Below are 16,490 nucleotides of genomic sequence, written 5' to 3'. Positions count from 1 at the left end.
TATTTGGCTCATTATGGGTATAAAAAAAAGTTCTTGAATCTTCTTACATTCAGTATTTGGCTTCTTCAGCATGCAGTGCGGTGCCTTTCCCAAACAAAAACTGGTGTCCCAGGCAGCTGGTGCAGACAAAAAGAAAGACCGGTAGTGCCACCTTTCTTTTGTTTTCAAGTATTTTCCATTTCCTCCTCTTGGGGGTCTCTTCTCGTATTGTAGAAAGGCCATTCACACAGCTTCCCGTATTTGTCCTTTTAGAATCACTCTATTTTATTTATTTAACATACCCTCCGGGCCATATGGGGAGTGGTCACAAAGTACTAAAGCAAACAAACAAGAGCAGTGGGTTCTGGTAATGTAATGATTCTCCTGATTATACAATGCTAGCTAATGTTTTGCAACAAAAAGTTCATTATCGGTGATGGCTATGATACTTGAGGGTTGACTCCATTTCTGAAATGTACGGGGCATGAAGGACTGAAGGAAAGACTTAGTGTGGCATGAATCAATTCCTACCTTACAGCAATGATCGACGTGGTTTGAAATGTACTGAGAGCGCAGTCGTTGTCATCGTCAAGTCGTCGTCAAGTGTGGTGTGATGGAAGATATTAAGAAATAGCGAAAGGCAGGCAACTTTGCGGCAGTTAGCTAGTGGAATAAGTGCTAGGATAGCTTTCATAGAGGTTATACTCTCAATACGGTAATAATTAGAAAGAAACGAACATGTACAGTTATATTGTACTAGTTCAAGTAATAAGATTAACGATACTGGGATCCCATATTGCAGATTCATATTCAAGTTTCGAGTGTACAAGGGTCTTGTAAAGCTGTAGTTTTAGAGTAGATGGTGCTTTGGAAAAGTTGCACCGTAAGTATCCGAGCATGCGATTAGCATTATTAATGACATACTCTATATGAATCGTCCAATTTAAGTTACTTGTAATGTGTACAAGTTATTTATATGATATGACGAAATCTAAGGGAGTGTTGCTAAGATGATAGGTGCTAGGACTAGAATTAGATCTGAATATGCACATTATTTTACATTTGTTAGTATTTAATTCCATTAGCCACTTCCCGCACCAGTCAACTATATTATCCAGATCAGCTCGAAGTGCTATAGTATCATCAGTGTTGTAAATTTCCCGGAAGATAACACAATCATCTGCAAGCAGATGTATGTTAGAGGATATCGTAACAGTCAGATCATTAATATAGATAAGAAATAATAGTGGTCCCAGCACAGACCCTTGTGGTACACCTGATTGAACTTGAAGAGGGAATGTGGGGCTGAAAGGTTAACCTTTGAACCAATATGCCAATTTTGACTATATTTGGCAGGATGCTTTGTCTTCTTGCCATTAGATAATGTAATGAATTTGGTTACCTTAACACAAAGAAAGTTAAAAAGTTATGCATGTGCCATTGAGCAAGTAAGCTCTTAGGAAAAATATTATTTTAAAAATTATAAAGTTAGACAACATTTATCTGAATAAATATCTTCTGGACACCCTTTTACAGGACAGGGGTAGTTGTTTGCAATCTTATGCCTCCTTCTGTAGAAACTGCATCACTTGAAAACTAAGGGTTCTTTTTTTTTTACTGTGATTTAGAAATGAATACTTTTTCCTTGGTAAAAGCAATTTAGAAATGCAAGATGTCCATAATGTTAATCACAAATTTTCAGCCTAGAAACAGGAGACAATGTTACAAACAGTTTTCGTCTTTGCATTTCAACAAAAAGTAAAAAAAAATCTATTCAAAAACCTCAAAAACATGCCAAAACTCATGCCAGTGCCCAGTAAATAAGCTAATTCCCTTGTCTTTTATCGTGCAGATAACAACCAAACTTGGCGAGCAGCTTCTTTGTATGTTCAAAAATACAAGACAAACAAAGTTAGAAAAAATGCGTATTTCTGGTGAAAATTTGTGATTTTATCTCTGCATCCCCATAAAGAAAGCCACACCATGATAGTGGTGTTTCTAATGGTACTATTAACCCAGCAGGCACTGCTGGCAATTGCTATGCCGATGTGCCACCGTTGCGAGTAGAAATCACACTGCCATTGCACCACTAGTTCACAGTTAAACAAAGCATGAGAAGACGTGATACCCACTTTCTCACTGCATGCATTCCTTGCAGGAGCACTATGTGTTGCACACAGCCACACTCTCTTTCCTCCCAACATTGAGACACTGGCAGCGCAAGATGTAACACTATGCATCTCCCATTATGTCATTGCAGTTGGTACAGAGCAGCAAATTAGCATGGTGTTCTTGAGAGTCCACACCGAGGTAAGAGTCAATCCTGTATAGACGCTGTACAGTCACATGGCCGCAGTGCAAATGAGCCCTCCAATAACACGTGGCTTGTGTGGTGAAATCCAGGGGGAGTGGAAGTGGCGGTGGATTGTTTTCTTGTCTACTACTAGCAACTGTTTGGTATGTTAACTTTAGGGGCCTTCAACAGTGCTTCACTTGCACGTTCACCTGCTCTTTCATCGTCAGACGTACCTAGCAAGGTAGCTGCTGTGATATGCTGCTATGACACGTCACCACATCGTAATCTTTATCACCCACCTCTTTTCTCCTCGCCTTGCCACTCATAAGTGCTTATAAATGTGCCTGAGCTGGAAAAAAATTCCTTATTTTTTTTTGCTGCTCCTGACGTGGCATAAACAGTACCTACTGGAATCTTATGCTCAAGTCGCTTCCTTTCGCCCCCTTAGAGGAACCAGCAACTGCCAATAAAACTTGTTGGATGGAAATCCACAGGATACCTAGCAAAGCACTGGTTTAGAATATGTTAGAGATACAACATCGGGAGGAAAGCAAATGCTCAGTTTGCAGAGCGTGGCAGCAATCGCAGCACTCTCTGTTGCTGTTGGAAAAGTCCAGCAGTCTAAAATAACCAAAACCATTTAGCAATTAGGGACAGAATCCTGTATGCAGCTGCGCCAACACCAGTGCCAGCACTGACTGGGCCGCCTGTGCACACTTGAAGGTGATTCATGGTAAGGGTTGTAACAGCGCACCCAAGACGAGGACCAAGACACAGCGCTGTGTCGTGGTTTTGTTCCTTCTGTTGTCCTCGTCTTCGGTGCGCTGTTACAACCCTCACCACGAAACCCAACCAACTGGCCCAACTTGCCATCCTGATGTTGTAGGTGATTGTAAGAGGGATGTAGGACTCTACGGTCCACACCATTAGAGCTCATGCACATGCCTTACCTGAACCATGCTTTTGAATAGTTGAGAGATACAAATATATTTATAATATACCTGACATGTTCATCCTAAAACTCCTCAGCAAATAATTTTCCCCTTAATATTAGGCTGTTTTATTTTCATGCATTAGCATTCTTTAGGTACTTTGCACACTTTCTGGGGACTATCTAAATATCTATCTATGTTCGTACTTATCCATCTATGTATATTTACATAACCGTTTTCCTGTCTACCTGGCTCACCAGGTAGACAGTAGTAGGATGGGTAGCACAATGGGCTGCTGTGTGGAAGTAAAAAGGTTAAAAACAAGCCATTGGACCAACTTGCGTCACTGAGTATGTGGCAATGTGTACGTACGTACGTGCTGCTCTTGAATGAACCTCTTTCACGCTGACATGGGTCACTGTAGACGCAAGACTTGGTAGGTACCACTTTTGAAATACATTTTTTGGCACCGTCTTGGGGTACTGGTGCCACTCAGTCTGTGTTGCTCTTCAACGAACATCGTTGACGCCAACTTGTGTGACTACTGTGGGAATGCACCATGAATGCGCTGGGTATGTGCCACTCCTCAATGAGCCTCTCGCCCACCGCGCCCCGGAGTGTGCGGCAAGTGAGGGATCGGCGTTCGCAGGCAGTGCCACCAGATGGCACAGCGAAAGAAGCGCAGCCGTATGGAACGTTTCTCAGGGTTCAGCCATGTGCATTCGGAGGCCATGCGCAGGCTTCACAGCGATGGTGCAAGGTGGCACCAAGTGTTCCTAGAGAAATGGGAAAGAGGAGTCTTGCTGCAGTACACACCTCATACATAACTCGTTTCGACACTGGCAATACATTGCATTGCTATATTGATTTCATGCTAATGCATTACCATCAACAATCATCATGAGATGGGCTCTGCCGCAATTTTTTTACAGAAGCTGTATTGCACACCTTTTTATTGTGAAGCTTACAATGAGTAGCACAGTGAAATTAAGAATATTGAGCAATGCAAACACGTGGCGCAGAGGTACGGTGCACCCTATCACAGCTGGCCAGTGTATGTTTCTGCTGTCCCATAATTTTACATCTTCAAAGGGATATAAGAAAAATAAACTGAGCTGCATTAGTCAATTTCCTCTACTTTCTGTGAGACGAGGTTTGGTGGGGGGCCATGAATCGAAAGTGGTGACGACACTGAGCTGACATTCTTGCACTAGCTCGCCATGACGTTAAGGATTTTAAATGTGTCTACTCGAGACTCGTTCATCTTTTGGACAACAAGATGGACTACATTGTATTCTAAAAGATCCAAAGACTGACCTGAATAAATTTTGATACCTAACAAATTTTGTAACTTCTAATGAGCAAACATGGAAAAATTACATTAAGATCCAGCATCATCGTATTCACATACTGGCACTGGGGTTTCAGCAGGAAATTTTTAAAAATGGAAGTTTGGCCTTCATTTTTTCTAGTAATGATTAACCTATTAACAAAATTAACAATAGGAGTTCCAAAAAACCCTATCAGTCTCAACCGATTTAGTATCCCTCTTGAGTGTCCAATTATTTAACAATGGCTTTCTCACATTATAGTTAAAGCCTGTTGTACAGTTGAACTCGACAAACATGTATATAACAAATTATCAGACATAATGAAGCAAAATCTAAAGATGCTTACAGTCAATATACGTGTGTAATGAATACATGCTAATGACAAGGTTCGACTATACACAAAATATGGCAACGCCAGGGATATAAGCAACACCAGTCGCTGCTAGCAACACCTCGAGGCCCTTTCTTGAACCACAATGCATTAGAAATGTATCCGTGTTGCACAACTGTTCTTGTCCAAAATAGCCTGTCATTCCAATAATAGTTTTGTGCACTTTGCTTGAATTCATCTTCACAGGAAGGCGTCAGCCCCGCTCCTGTGTTGATGCTGAAGTCTCCAGCATTGCACAAGTTGGGTGCCCTACAGTGGTATCCCAACAGACTAAAAAAAAAATTTTGTAATTCGCACAACACTCTTGCTCATATTCCAGCACAAGATTTTATTTATTAGTCCTCATTGTCCAATATACAACACTTGGCACCACTGCTTGCCTGGGTATTAAAAAAAAAGGAGAGGAGAAAGTAGCAGAGTGCGAGCACAAGCGAGGTGGTGCACAAATGTGGTGTTCCCTATTGCCACCTGTTGGCAACTAAACAATAACGTGCAGCTAGTGGGCAATGCAGAGCGACTTTGTTGGCTGGGCTGGTCCGTGTGTCCATAATGTCAAATTGTTTTGTATTTAAAACAAAACAAGAACACGAAATAAAGTTTTTACATCAAGCTTTCCATGTCGATGCAACAGCTTGCTTGGGCTCATCACATATAAGGCTGTATTTTTCATTTTTTTACGCACAAGTAAGGGACGCAATGACATCAAGTGGCTGAGATCTGATAATTATGACCAGGACTAAGATCTGCAACCTTGTGAAAAGGTGAGCTCATACCTGCAGCAAGAGCAAATTTTGTTTTTGAAGTTGGAATAAGAATGCCAGCCGGGCTAAAGGCGACAGCCCCTGATATTGAGGATGTGAAACTATACCATAATTCTTGAACAGAAGCAGCCCTGAAATATAAGCACTCTATCCATGTTATAATAGGGGCTTTCAATGTTTCATACTGGTGTCACGATGGAACCGATGGAGATGAAATTTCTCCATCGTGATTGGCTCCTTTGCCCAGGCTAAAGAAGGGAGCCAACCATGATCAAAAAATTTTATCTGGATCAGGCTCGATGGCGATCAAAAGTGCTCCGAGTGACACAAGCTGACACGGAGGATTCCGACCGCTCAGGCGCGCAGCAAGCAAGCGGGCATTCACCCAGCAGAGCATAATTCTTGAAGTAACTTTGGGCTAGCATGATTATATTTTTCCAGCAAAATACCTTATGTAATTTATTGTCATCTGATTCTATTACTTTGAACTCTATTTTTCATACTTTTGTGATCATGGTCGGCAACAAATGAGGCAACTGAATTGCGAAAAATACATCATTCGAAACTGCATTGTGCTTTTGCGTACTTCTCCTTACACCCCGGTCATTTGGTACTTTCGAGCACAATCGGAATCACGATTGGCTCCTTTGAGCAGGCTACGGAAGGGAGCCAATCGCGGTCGTGAAATTCGTTCCCGATCAACCTCGATCGCGACCACACACCGTGTGACTGGGATATTATACGGGTGTCACACGGCGCACTTTCGATCACGATCGAGCCCGATCGGCATCGAATTTTTCGGTGGCGATTGGCTTCTTAGCGCCCGCTGTGGGAGGCAGCCAATCGCGGTAAACAACTTCGATCCGCATAGGCGTCGATCGCGATCGGATGTGGCCTTGTGACGCCTGTATAATGACTGACGTAGTTTCTCCTCTGGAGACGTGAAAAACGGCCATGGGGTGGCGCAATGCAGGCGGAAGTAATTGTATTGTATTGTATCCCCATAGCACAGAGCGCTATGGGGATACAATAGGTACGAGGTCCTCCGAGGTATGTGGAAAGGGGTAATGGTTCCAGGACTTACTTTTGCAAATGCGGTTGTTTGCTTTAAATCAGGGGTACAATCAGGACTCGACGGGAACCAAAGGTCAGTGGGTCGCCTCGCATTGGGCGCTCACGGGAAGACTACAAATGAAGCTGTGCAAGGGGATATGGGCTGGACTAGTTTTGAAGTGAGGGAAGCTCGCAGTAAAATTGAGTATGAAGAACGGCTGAGGAATATGGAGGAAAGTAAATGGGCTGGGAGAGTGTTCAGGTATCTGTACAGGCAAAACATTGATTCACAGTGGAGGAAAAGAACTAGGAAGCTTACCAGCAAGTATGCGGCCTGTGGGGTGGGCAACACAGCAACAAAGAAGGTCAAGCGGAAAGTCAGAGAGGCTGAATTAATCTCATGGGTGGCGGCAATGGAAAAGAAACCTGCCATGAGTAACTACTTAAGGGGAAAAAACGAAATTAGGAAAGAAACCATTTATGATAACTCAAAGGGAAGCTCATTACTTTTCGAAGCGAGATCGGGATGCCTTAGAACACGCACGTATAAAGCGAGATATAAGAAGGAAGAAGAAGCATGTGCTTGCTGCGGTAAAGCTAGGGAAACGACGGAGCATATTTGATTAGAATGTGAAGACATCTATCCAGCGGTCGATTTAGGCACCACTGGCCTCCTTGAAGCCCTTGGGTTCAGCGGGAGCAGTGGTAAAGCAAACAGGTCCGCAATAGGCATCAGTAAGAGGCGATTGGAGGATTGGTGGAAGAAAAGTAGGGAAACGACAAAGGACGGAGACGTACAAAAGCACAGTTCGCAATAGGGTATCAGAAAATTTGGACGTGGTAGTTCATAGTGTGTTTTTTTTTTTTCTCATGGGTTAACCTAGGTAGGATATTAGGCAGCATAGTAGCAAGAGCTTGGTGGCGCAAGCCACCGCCCCGTTCCAAAGGGGACGCTCATAACATCCATCCATACATCCATCCATCCATCCTAAAAGCGATGCCGTATGTATACGTCACCAAACAGAGAAAAAAAAACGCCGACAGTTTTTTTTTTTTTTCGGGACAATTTGTGACGAAAATCCTCCAGCCGTTGGCAGCTTTTCCGTTCGCGCTACTACGACCCCACCCGCTTTGTTTACCGCAGTTATCGAGCGGCCCTGACCCACATGTTTGTAAAGCTTCTATCGGAACTGAATAGACGAAGTTAATCTACTAAACAAACGAAGTTAATCTGCTGGCTAATCGCCGATGCATGTCGCAGCTGACATCCCGGGCGACAAAAAACGAAGCGATTGTCCGCACGCCTAGACGCGAAACAGTCACGCGAATTATCTCTCGGAACCCGTCGACCTAGCAAGAAGCGACCGGCGGCAACGCATGAATGAGGCAAGGCCACTGTACACTTTTCTCTTCCGCCGAACACTGAGTCATCTTGAATGCGTTATTTTTATTTTCCTTTGCTTCGCACTTACAGCCTACGCCAGCATGCCGACACTATGCGAGCTGTGACTAAACGCAGTCTCAGATGGGCTGCAGCTTAAGCGACGTAGGTTCCACTAGAGTACGAGATCGCATACAGACACAAGAAGCGCTACGCATTTCTCGTTTAATCGAGCGCTGAAATGTCTGATATTGAGAACCTGTGCTCTGACCGCCTTATTTCTCCTTGACAATTAGAATTAGTTCGCCACTACGCCTCCTCGATTTGGTCGCAATGTATTTTATTTTTTCCAAATACACGGCGACAATAGAAAGGACGGCGCGTCGTCAAGAACGACTTTGGGTCAACGCCGATTCGTCTCGCGTAGCGTGGACAGCAACAGACGGCCCAGTTTTCCTCTTGGCATACGAGTGCCTCGCTCCGAGGTGCTGTACCTCAATCGCCGACTTCTTTTGTGAGGGCGAACTTACCGAATGCGAGAGGTGGCCCTGCCGCAGCGACTTGCCTCTCCTCTCGGGGCTGCCGGGGAGTGCGTTTACCTTTCCGTTGAACTCCGCCTGTCAAATGTCATTCCGGAGAAGAAGGCGGTGGGCGTTTTGACGGAACGCGCACTCACCCTCGAAAGCGCTCAAACGAGCCTCCGACGAACATCACTGACCACGAGGGCCGAGCCTGAACGCGTCCAGAAGGTCGTTCAGGCGCTGACAGGCTTTAATAATCACAAATGTTACCACAGCGGCAACTCTCCGGGCCGGACGGTGGTTCACGAACAGTCATCGCGCCTAGAAAAGCGGAAACAAAAACCAACACAGCAAGCGGCCTTTACGACGATTGCGATGATGATTCGGATGCCGCTGCTGTATCAGCAGAGGAAGGAAATATGCATGTAAATATGTCTCTGAGCTAGCCGTGCTAAATGCCTATGGCTAAATGGCCTTAGAAACTCTATGCCTAACATGGATACCAACCATGGTTGTTTTATGTGTACATTTGTAGGCAGCGGTACATGCAGATCCGTGTCCTTTTATCTCTCTGACATCGTGGAACACTGCGTTTCAAAGCAATGCGAAGAACTGAGACACTAGGCTGCAGACAACGAGCGCAGACTATCAAATGATCGATAACAACCACTGAAAAAGCATAAATAGCGAGGAAAAGCAAGATGCATAGTTTCACATAGACGGCGTTTCTCATTTGCATCAAACTGCATGGACGTAAATTTTCTCTATTCAAAAGTTCGATTTCTTTACGTAACACACGTGCCGTTTGATCGCGGTGGAATGCTTCGATGATTCCTTGGTGCATTTGTTTGTTCTGCGTGATAAGGACGGTAGTTTTTTCAAGTTCTGGCTGGCAACCACACCTCGAGCCGTACTTCAGTTTCGCAGCTCCGCTTGGGAGATGGGCGAAGCATAGAGTTTCTCACTACATTATAGTGAGAAACTCTATGGGGTGAAGTCACGGAGAGGCCCTACCAACGTTTATACATACCTTTTTAGTTCCGGAACTGCGCCTTCCCAGGCGGGCGTGATTTCTTCCTAGGCGCTGAGAGGGCGCTGCGGTCGCGGGTTGCGCGGTGCCGGCGGAAGCATTGACGGCGTGTGCCGGTCGGCTGAACTAAAAGTTGCGGAACAGTCGCGTGTTTTCTGTGCACGATTCTTTTAGCCTGCGTTTGTCTTCACCCCTGTGCGAGAACCACCTTGCAGTACGCTCGGTTTGTGGGGCTATCGAACAGTGCGGCCGCGGACGGAAGCATTTCGTAACTCTGTCGATACGCTGTGTTTTCTCTGATGTGCTGGGCTCAGCGCAATGCCGACCTGCTACGCACCTGGCTGTACGAGCGGGTACAAAAGCAACACTCAGAAGCGTCACTTTCTTGCACCGCCATCGGATCCGGAACTTCTCAGCAAATGGAAAAGAGCTATTCCCCGCGCGGACAAAGAGCTGAGCAAAACGTGCAAGGTTTGTGACCTTCATTTTGACGAAGCGGACATTTCGAAGACGTTTAAGCATATTATCAACGGTGAAGTCGTCGAGATCGACCGGGCGTACTGGGCATTGAAGGAAGGTGCAGTCCCCGTTAACTTTCCCAACCTTCCCAGTTACTTGTCGAGAAAGCAGACTCGGCGGCGGTCTCCGAAAAAGAGAGCTGCAGCATCTACGCACGATGTGACCACAAACAAAGCACACTTGCCCACGGAGCGACGAGAGCAGCTGACTAACCAAGAGGCGCCTGTTCCCCTGTAGTGCACCGATTTTGCTCAGATTGTCGAGAATAGTGCGACAGTTCGGCTCCCAGCCAACTGGACAACAGCAGAACTCGAAGAAGAACCAGGGCAGCGTCGGCAGATTGTTTTTTACGTGGCCGGAATGAAAGCGGGGGCGTACACAATCCTGAAGAGCGTCGTTGTACGGGACGATATCACCTATGTTGTCCACGCAAACGGGAGGCTGCTCCGACAGTCGTCTTTTGATGTAGAGATTCGTTCTCTGCAAGATCTAGAAGCCCTGCTGCAGATTGTACACAACAAACAATTTTGCCTAGGCTGCTCTTGCAGTGATGTTGCCACCAGCAGAGCAGGGGTGAAAGTTGGAAGCACATTGTTCCACAAGGACTGCTCAGTTTTGACGGACGCAGACAAAGGTGTCTGCAATATGTGCGTCACTTTGATTAAGAGCCTGAAGAAGAAGATATCTACGCCAGCAAGGAGGAAGGTCCCTGTTGCAGCTTGTGTGCTGAGGAAGCGATTGATTCGCGCCACTGCAGCACGTGAGCGCAAAAAGCGGGAAGTGAAGCGGCTCAGCGAGAAGCTGAAGGACACGTTCACAACATCCCTTGACGAGCTTGTGCAAGACCTACCTGAAGTACAGAAGGTCGCCATTCGCACAGCAGTCATGCAGCAGGCAGCAAAACCATTGTTAATAAAGTTCCTCTTTTTCCCATTTTGAAAACAGTAACTGCATGGATCATGCTCATACAATCGCTGTGTACTGCGTGTGCATCGCGATACACATGTATTGAGCAAGCCAATGTCGAATATTTCTTTAAAGTAGAATGAGCGTGGAGAATTTCGGATGGAAGAATACAAGTTAGCACTCGATGGCCGCGAGTTGCGCAGTCGCTGAAACGGGCAGCCAGCTCTTGAGGCGCATAAATTCAGCTACGTGGATCTCTGCGCGTGTCATAAAGAAAAGAGTTGTTCCGCACGGCTGTGAGGAAATATCATACGTGCTGCAATAGATTCGCGCGATTGGCTTGGGTAGCAAATTCGTGTGCATGCTTGACAGCCACTGATGCGCGAACGTTCATTTAAAACGCTGTTATTCTTGATATTTCCGCCACCGCTCAAAATACCTGGGCGTACACATTACTCCTTGCACAATACGGCCCGTTTCAAATAAATCGCGAACTGGAATAGCCGCAAAAAAATGCCGAGCAACTTCCCGAGAACAGTTATTTCTTCTGCAGTAGACGGCCAGAATTGGTGAGAACCTGAGATGCCGCAGCGGAACGCTGCCTGCTAGCAGACGACGCTCACTCTCCTAGCGCAACCCGTAACCGCAGCGCCACGGTGGCGAGAATCGCGACAGGCCGCTTTTTCTCTATGGGCGAGGCGGAGAGATACGGAACTAAAAAAGTATCTATAAATGTTGCCTTAGTTTCCTTCCTCCGTGGCCGAAGTGGTGGTCACGCGAACTAGCGACGCTGCAATCGCGTCTTTCGTCACTTTTTGTTTCGTTTTTGATAGAAGTTGCTCCATTTCTGGTAGATTTCCGGTTACAATTTTGAGAAGTAGTTATTTCACAGTTCTTAATTTTGAACCTCTTTGTGAAAATTTGTCATATCTGAGCTAGGTATTGTAAATGCGTTTCTGGTAATGAACTTGAAACATGACTTCTGCTTTCACTTCTGGTTTCATGTTGGTTGCGCTGCATCGTCTGTCGGTATCCTTCTCCGTTTTGTAGGTGTTGTGCGATGCGTCGTGATTTGTTCTCTTGAAAAGCTTCTTGAAGAAGCGTTTCCGCGTCTCATGACAGCAAGAAGTTCCCTATGCCGTGCTGTTTTGCCCCCGGCTGCACCAGCAGCCTAAGACACGATGCCGCTGGTCACACCCTCCGCAAGACGCTGGAGAGTTTAAAAGTTGGGAACGCATGCTACAGCGAAAAGACAAACGCCTCACAAACAAATCAAAAGTGTGTGAACTCCACTTTGAGGACGACGACATTTTGAAATACTACAAGCATGTTTTAACTAAGAAATATTGATTCCTCGCGGGAGATGGATGCTTGTTCCCGGCCCACTTCTACGGCTCTTTCCTGGGCTGCCTGAGCACATCTCAAAGCCAAAAAATGTGAAGCGAAAGCGACGTCCACCAAAAGAACGAGCGCAAGTGCCTGCAAGTACATCGGGCGAAGCTTGTAGTGACAGCGCTTCAACTTAATCCAAACCTGCTGTTGGGCTTGGAAGAAGGAACTTGAGAAATATGCGCTACACACTTGGTGCTCAACGAGCTCACGAACGTGACACTGCCTTCTACACTCTGGAAGTTCGAAATTGTTGAGGACGACGCAACACAGAAGCGATGCGGAATATTTTATATGAGGCAACTGGTAGCCAGGCATCTGCGAGTAATGAAAACTGTTTTACTTGAAGAGGATGGTACTTGCTGCATAAACGGCTATAGCAAAATTCACAAGAGGCTATTTCGAGCTGCAACTAGCATTGCAAATGTGGAAAGAATCCTGAGAGAAGCAGAGAGCTTGAACATGTGTGCGGTCGTGAAAGGCAGCGTGACACGGTGACATCAGATAATATGTACCACAAGCAGTGCAATGTACTTACAAAGCAACTAGTCTGCGCGCGTTGTCTTCGTCTACAGAGGAAACTTCGACTGAGCATTGAGGCTCCGAGCGCAACGCTCAAGCAATATCAGAAACTACGCAATGTGAAGAAGAGGCTGCTTAGGGCGGCTGCTGCGCATCAAAAGCAAAAGAATGAAACTTTGCCTCTGAAGAAGGCTTTCTGAAATGCCCGATAACAGAATCGAGGAAGCGTTGGCCGAACTTCCTTGCATTTATGACACCGTTTAAACTGTTGAAAGCAAAGTCTCCGTGTGGCGCGCGGTACAATGCGGGCTGGCTTCTGAATTGTTTAATGCTGAGGATAGCGAGCCCTCGAGCATATAAGCTTCAGACATGAATGTGCTGCCCCTTGCCCTCCGTGAGCCGTCTCACACAAATTCGGAAAGGAATACCATGCAAGTATGGTTTCAATCCTCTCTGCATGGAAGCTGTTGGAAAACAGCTGCGCAACAGAGCAGATGGGAAGAAATTCAGCACACTGATTTTGGATGAAATTAAGTTGCGCCAGGAGTACAATTTCAACAAGTCAACCTTCAAACTTGATGGTTTTTAGGACTACGGTGGTATATCAAATGAAGGAACTGACCAACTTGCAAATCATGCGCTCGTGCTGATGTTCGTACCACTTCTGGAGAGCTGGGTGCAACCGATTACCACCTAGCTTTGCCACGAAAGGTGCTGCGCCTGGCAGGATTTTAGCAGAGCTGGTGTTGCAAGATGTAATGCAATTGCATAAACATGGTGCTATCGTGATCGCCGTAGTCAGTGACGGAGCTGGGAACAATCGCTCGGTGTGGCAGCAGATGGGAATCAGCGGCAGCGTAACCTCACCTTCTCACAAGATTCCACATACATGCCTGCCTGAGCGCGCGTACCTTTATTTCCTGTGTGATGTGCCACATGCCCTGAAGTGTGTACGCAACCATTTGCTCAAGCAAAAATATGGACAGGTGAGCTAGCGTAGTTTATTTCATATATGTAACCTGTGCTGATTGGCGTCGATAACTCGCTGACAGAGCAGGGGCAAGCAGCCAGAAAGAGGGCAAAATTGCTTTGAGCAAAAATAGCTCAAAATTACTTTTTTGTGCACAAAGTAAATAAAAAATGGCTGTGGCTTAGGTAAGGTTAAGCCCAGGATGCGAAGCATACAAGCCTTTATTTTAGTTGTTGAACCACTGTTTAGCTTGGTGAACTGCTGTTGCTTGGCTATATTTGCTTCGGCTAGACGAAGAAACAACTCATGCGTTACTCTGCTTCGCCTTGGACGCCCCGCATTGGACGCGGTGAGCGTCGAGCAACGCAGCGTTCGGCGTGGCAACGAAATGTGCGCCTGAGCAAGCGACGCACGCCTGCACCAGTCGCATTGTTAAAATCGCAATCATGTGAAATGAGCCCTCTAAAAATGAAGCCTGTTTCACATGATGCGACTGCAACGACGAAAATCGGTGCTGTCGCACGCGTCGCAATGCGATTTTTAGAGGGCTCATTTCACATGATTGCGATTTTAACAATGCGACTGGTGCGACGCCCAGGGTTGCTTAGTGCCAGGTTTCGTGGCACACGCTGCATAATTCATTTATTGTAGTGAATAAAACGTTTACACTATAATATTATTGACTTCTTTTGATTATAAGCAAATAATATGTACGTTTACTCATTTAAAAACGTTAGTTAAGATTTGTCTTGGGGTGCGCGACGGTGGTTTCTGTAGTTCAGTGCGACATCGCGCACGTAAACAGCTGTTCGTAGGTGGTTCAGCGGTGTGTGTTGCCTTTTCTACCTTCTATGACCGTTTTGTTCTGCCTGTGCTACAACAATCTGCAAGATGACCTATCGACAAGTTCATATAGCTACCCTCACCGTATATGCAGTATTCGGAATTCGGCTGCCACGAAGTTGTCGTGTCAGCCCAACAAGATCCTCGCGCTACCCGTGCTCGGCGTCAGCGTCTAGAGAAATGATGCGTGTATATTGCCTGTCATTGCGCATATGTGGTGCCTGCTCCTAGCCATATTCTTACGCCAAACGCAACAAGAAGCACCAACCCGAACGCCCGCGTGTGCCCCTGAACGAAGCCTCAAACGATCTGTGTGATTACGACGTGGAATGAAAATTGTGTTGTGAAATTCAACCTTAGCGCTAGCCTGGTTCGTCCATCGCCGTGCTTGCGCTGCGAATATATATATGGGAGCCCCCTCTCAATATTTCTGAAGGCGCAAAAGCCGACGCATCAAATGTTTCGAGCAGTTACCGTCACTTTTGTAGAAACCTGTACGTTGTAACATAGCATTCTTAAAGACACGCTTCTCGTCCACTTTGTTGTCCCGTGTCTCGCGCTGGTAGTATACTCGGAACTTCTAACAAGAAGACCATATCAATACGCGCTATTCATAATGCAGGATCGTAGGCCCACGGCAGGCGCACTTGCCGTAGAATTTTTCAGCTTTCTGTTCAGCCTCGCACGCCTCTCACGGTTAGCCTGTTTTGTGGAAATAAATATTATTATATTATTAATGTTATTAGATATTATAGTTTCTTCACTGTAATTTATAGCAATCGTCCAGATTTCTTAAGCTAGTCATGCATTTAACCTATATTAGATCAACATTGTTACGACATGCTTATGGGAGTCATTTCAAACTAGATTGCTCAGCCAGAGAAAGTACAAATGCAAGCCTCAATGTTTATTCCAATTTGGTATTCCTATACATTATATTGTCAGAATTTTATGCCTGCTTGCATTTCCTGCAATTCAATGTTCAGAGCTGGAAAAACTGATTCCTTTTCTTGCTGTCGAATGGCTGCTTCAATGTCGATAGCAAGCTATAATTATTCATTTCGAAAGTGTTAAGCAATGACTATATGTCTAAGCTTATCAGTGCGTTTTTGTTCCACGAACACTTTTAAGTTTTCTCTCTCCCTCTCATTGACAGCCATGGAATGAAACCGTTTACTTTCATATGTATCAGAATGCAAACATTCTGAAATTTGTCCTGAACATTTGTCTGCGTCCTATAGTGTGCATGTTTGTATTAAGTTCTGGGGTTACAATCGCAGTGATCTACACATATTGTTATCCGTGCCACACGGGCACATAAAATGGCATTAACTTCCTAATGCCTTAATATTTAATGTCATTTGCGTGGTGCCACACGAGCAAATCAAATGTCATTCGCCTTAATGCCATTTGTTATTTAATGCGTTCGCCAGAACTCATTCGACTGAAAAATGCGTACTCTCCACGCCATAGCTTCGCAAGCCACGGCGTCGAGAGTACGCATTTCTTAGTGTAAGTAACGTATTTGAAACGTTCAAACCTGTAATAAAACATTTATGCATATCATATCATATTTATACATATTAACGCAGCTGTCAGAAGTTGTGCTCGACGAACTTCCTCAGGTCGGCGTTGCAACGGTCTCACTGCGGCAGGCGCCATTTTG

General features: G+C 45.5%; 2 protein-coding genes across 14 annotated transcripts in view; one reads left to right on the top strand and one right to left on the bottom strand.

The window, feature by feature from the left end:
* LOC139061392 (uncharacterized) overlaps nucleotides 1–9,691 on the bottom strand; it is a 59,961-nt gene extending 50,270 nt beyond the window's left edge. For 2 of the 12 annotated variants that reach the window (XR_011515431.1, XM_070541380.1), the window contains exons 1-2: nucleotides 8,655–9,134; nucleotides 3,580–3,983 (exon numbers count right to left, since the gene is read on the bottom strand). The gene's annotated coding sequence lies outside the window, so the exon portion shown is untranslated. The other 10 variants (XM_070541390.1, XM_070541387.1, XM_070541391.1 and 7 more) reach the window with 8 other exon arrangements.
* LOC139061393 (uncharacterized) overlaps nucleotides 7,824–16,490 on the top strand; it is a 69,014-nt gene continuing 60,347 nt past the window's right edge. For both annotated transcript variants that reach the window (XR_011515432.1, XM_070541392.1), the window contains exon 1: nucleotides 7,824–8,129. Coding sequence is in view for 1 of the 2 variants with exons in the window: in XM_070541392.1 (XP_070397493.1) it covers nucleotides 8,121–8,129 (9 nt within the window). In the remaining variant the exon portion in view is untranslated. The remainder of the gene's footprint in view (nucleotides 8,130–16,490) is intronic.

Source organism: Dermacentor albipictus, chromosome 6 (assembly GCF_038994185.2).
Source record: "Dermacentor albipictus isolate Rhodes 1998 colony chromosome 6, USDA_Dalb.pri_finalv2, whole genome shotgun sequence".
Classification (NCBI taxonomy): Eukaryota; Metazoa; Arthropoda; class Arachnida; order Ixodida; family Ixodidae; genus Dermacentor; species Dermacentor albipictus.
Note: the sequence above shows the minus strand (reverse complement) of the source record. Positions and strands in the feature narration are given on the sequence as shown.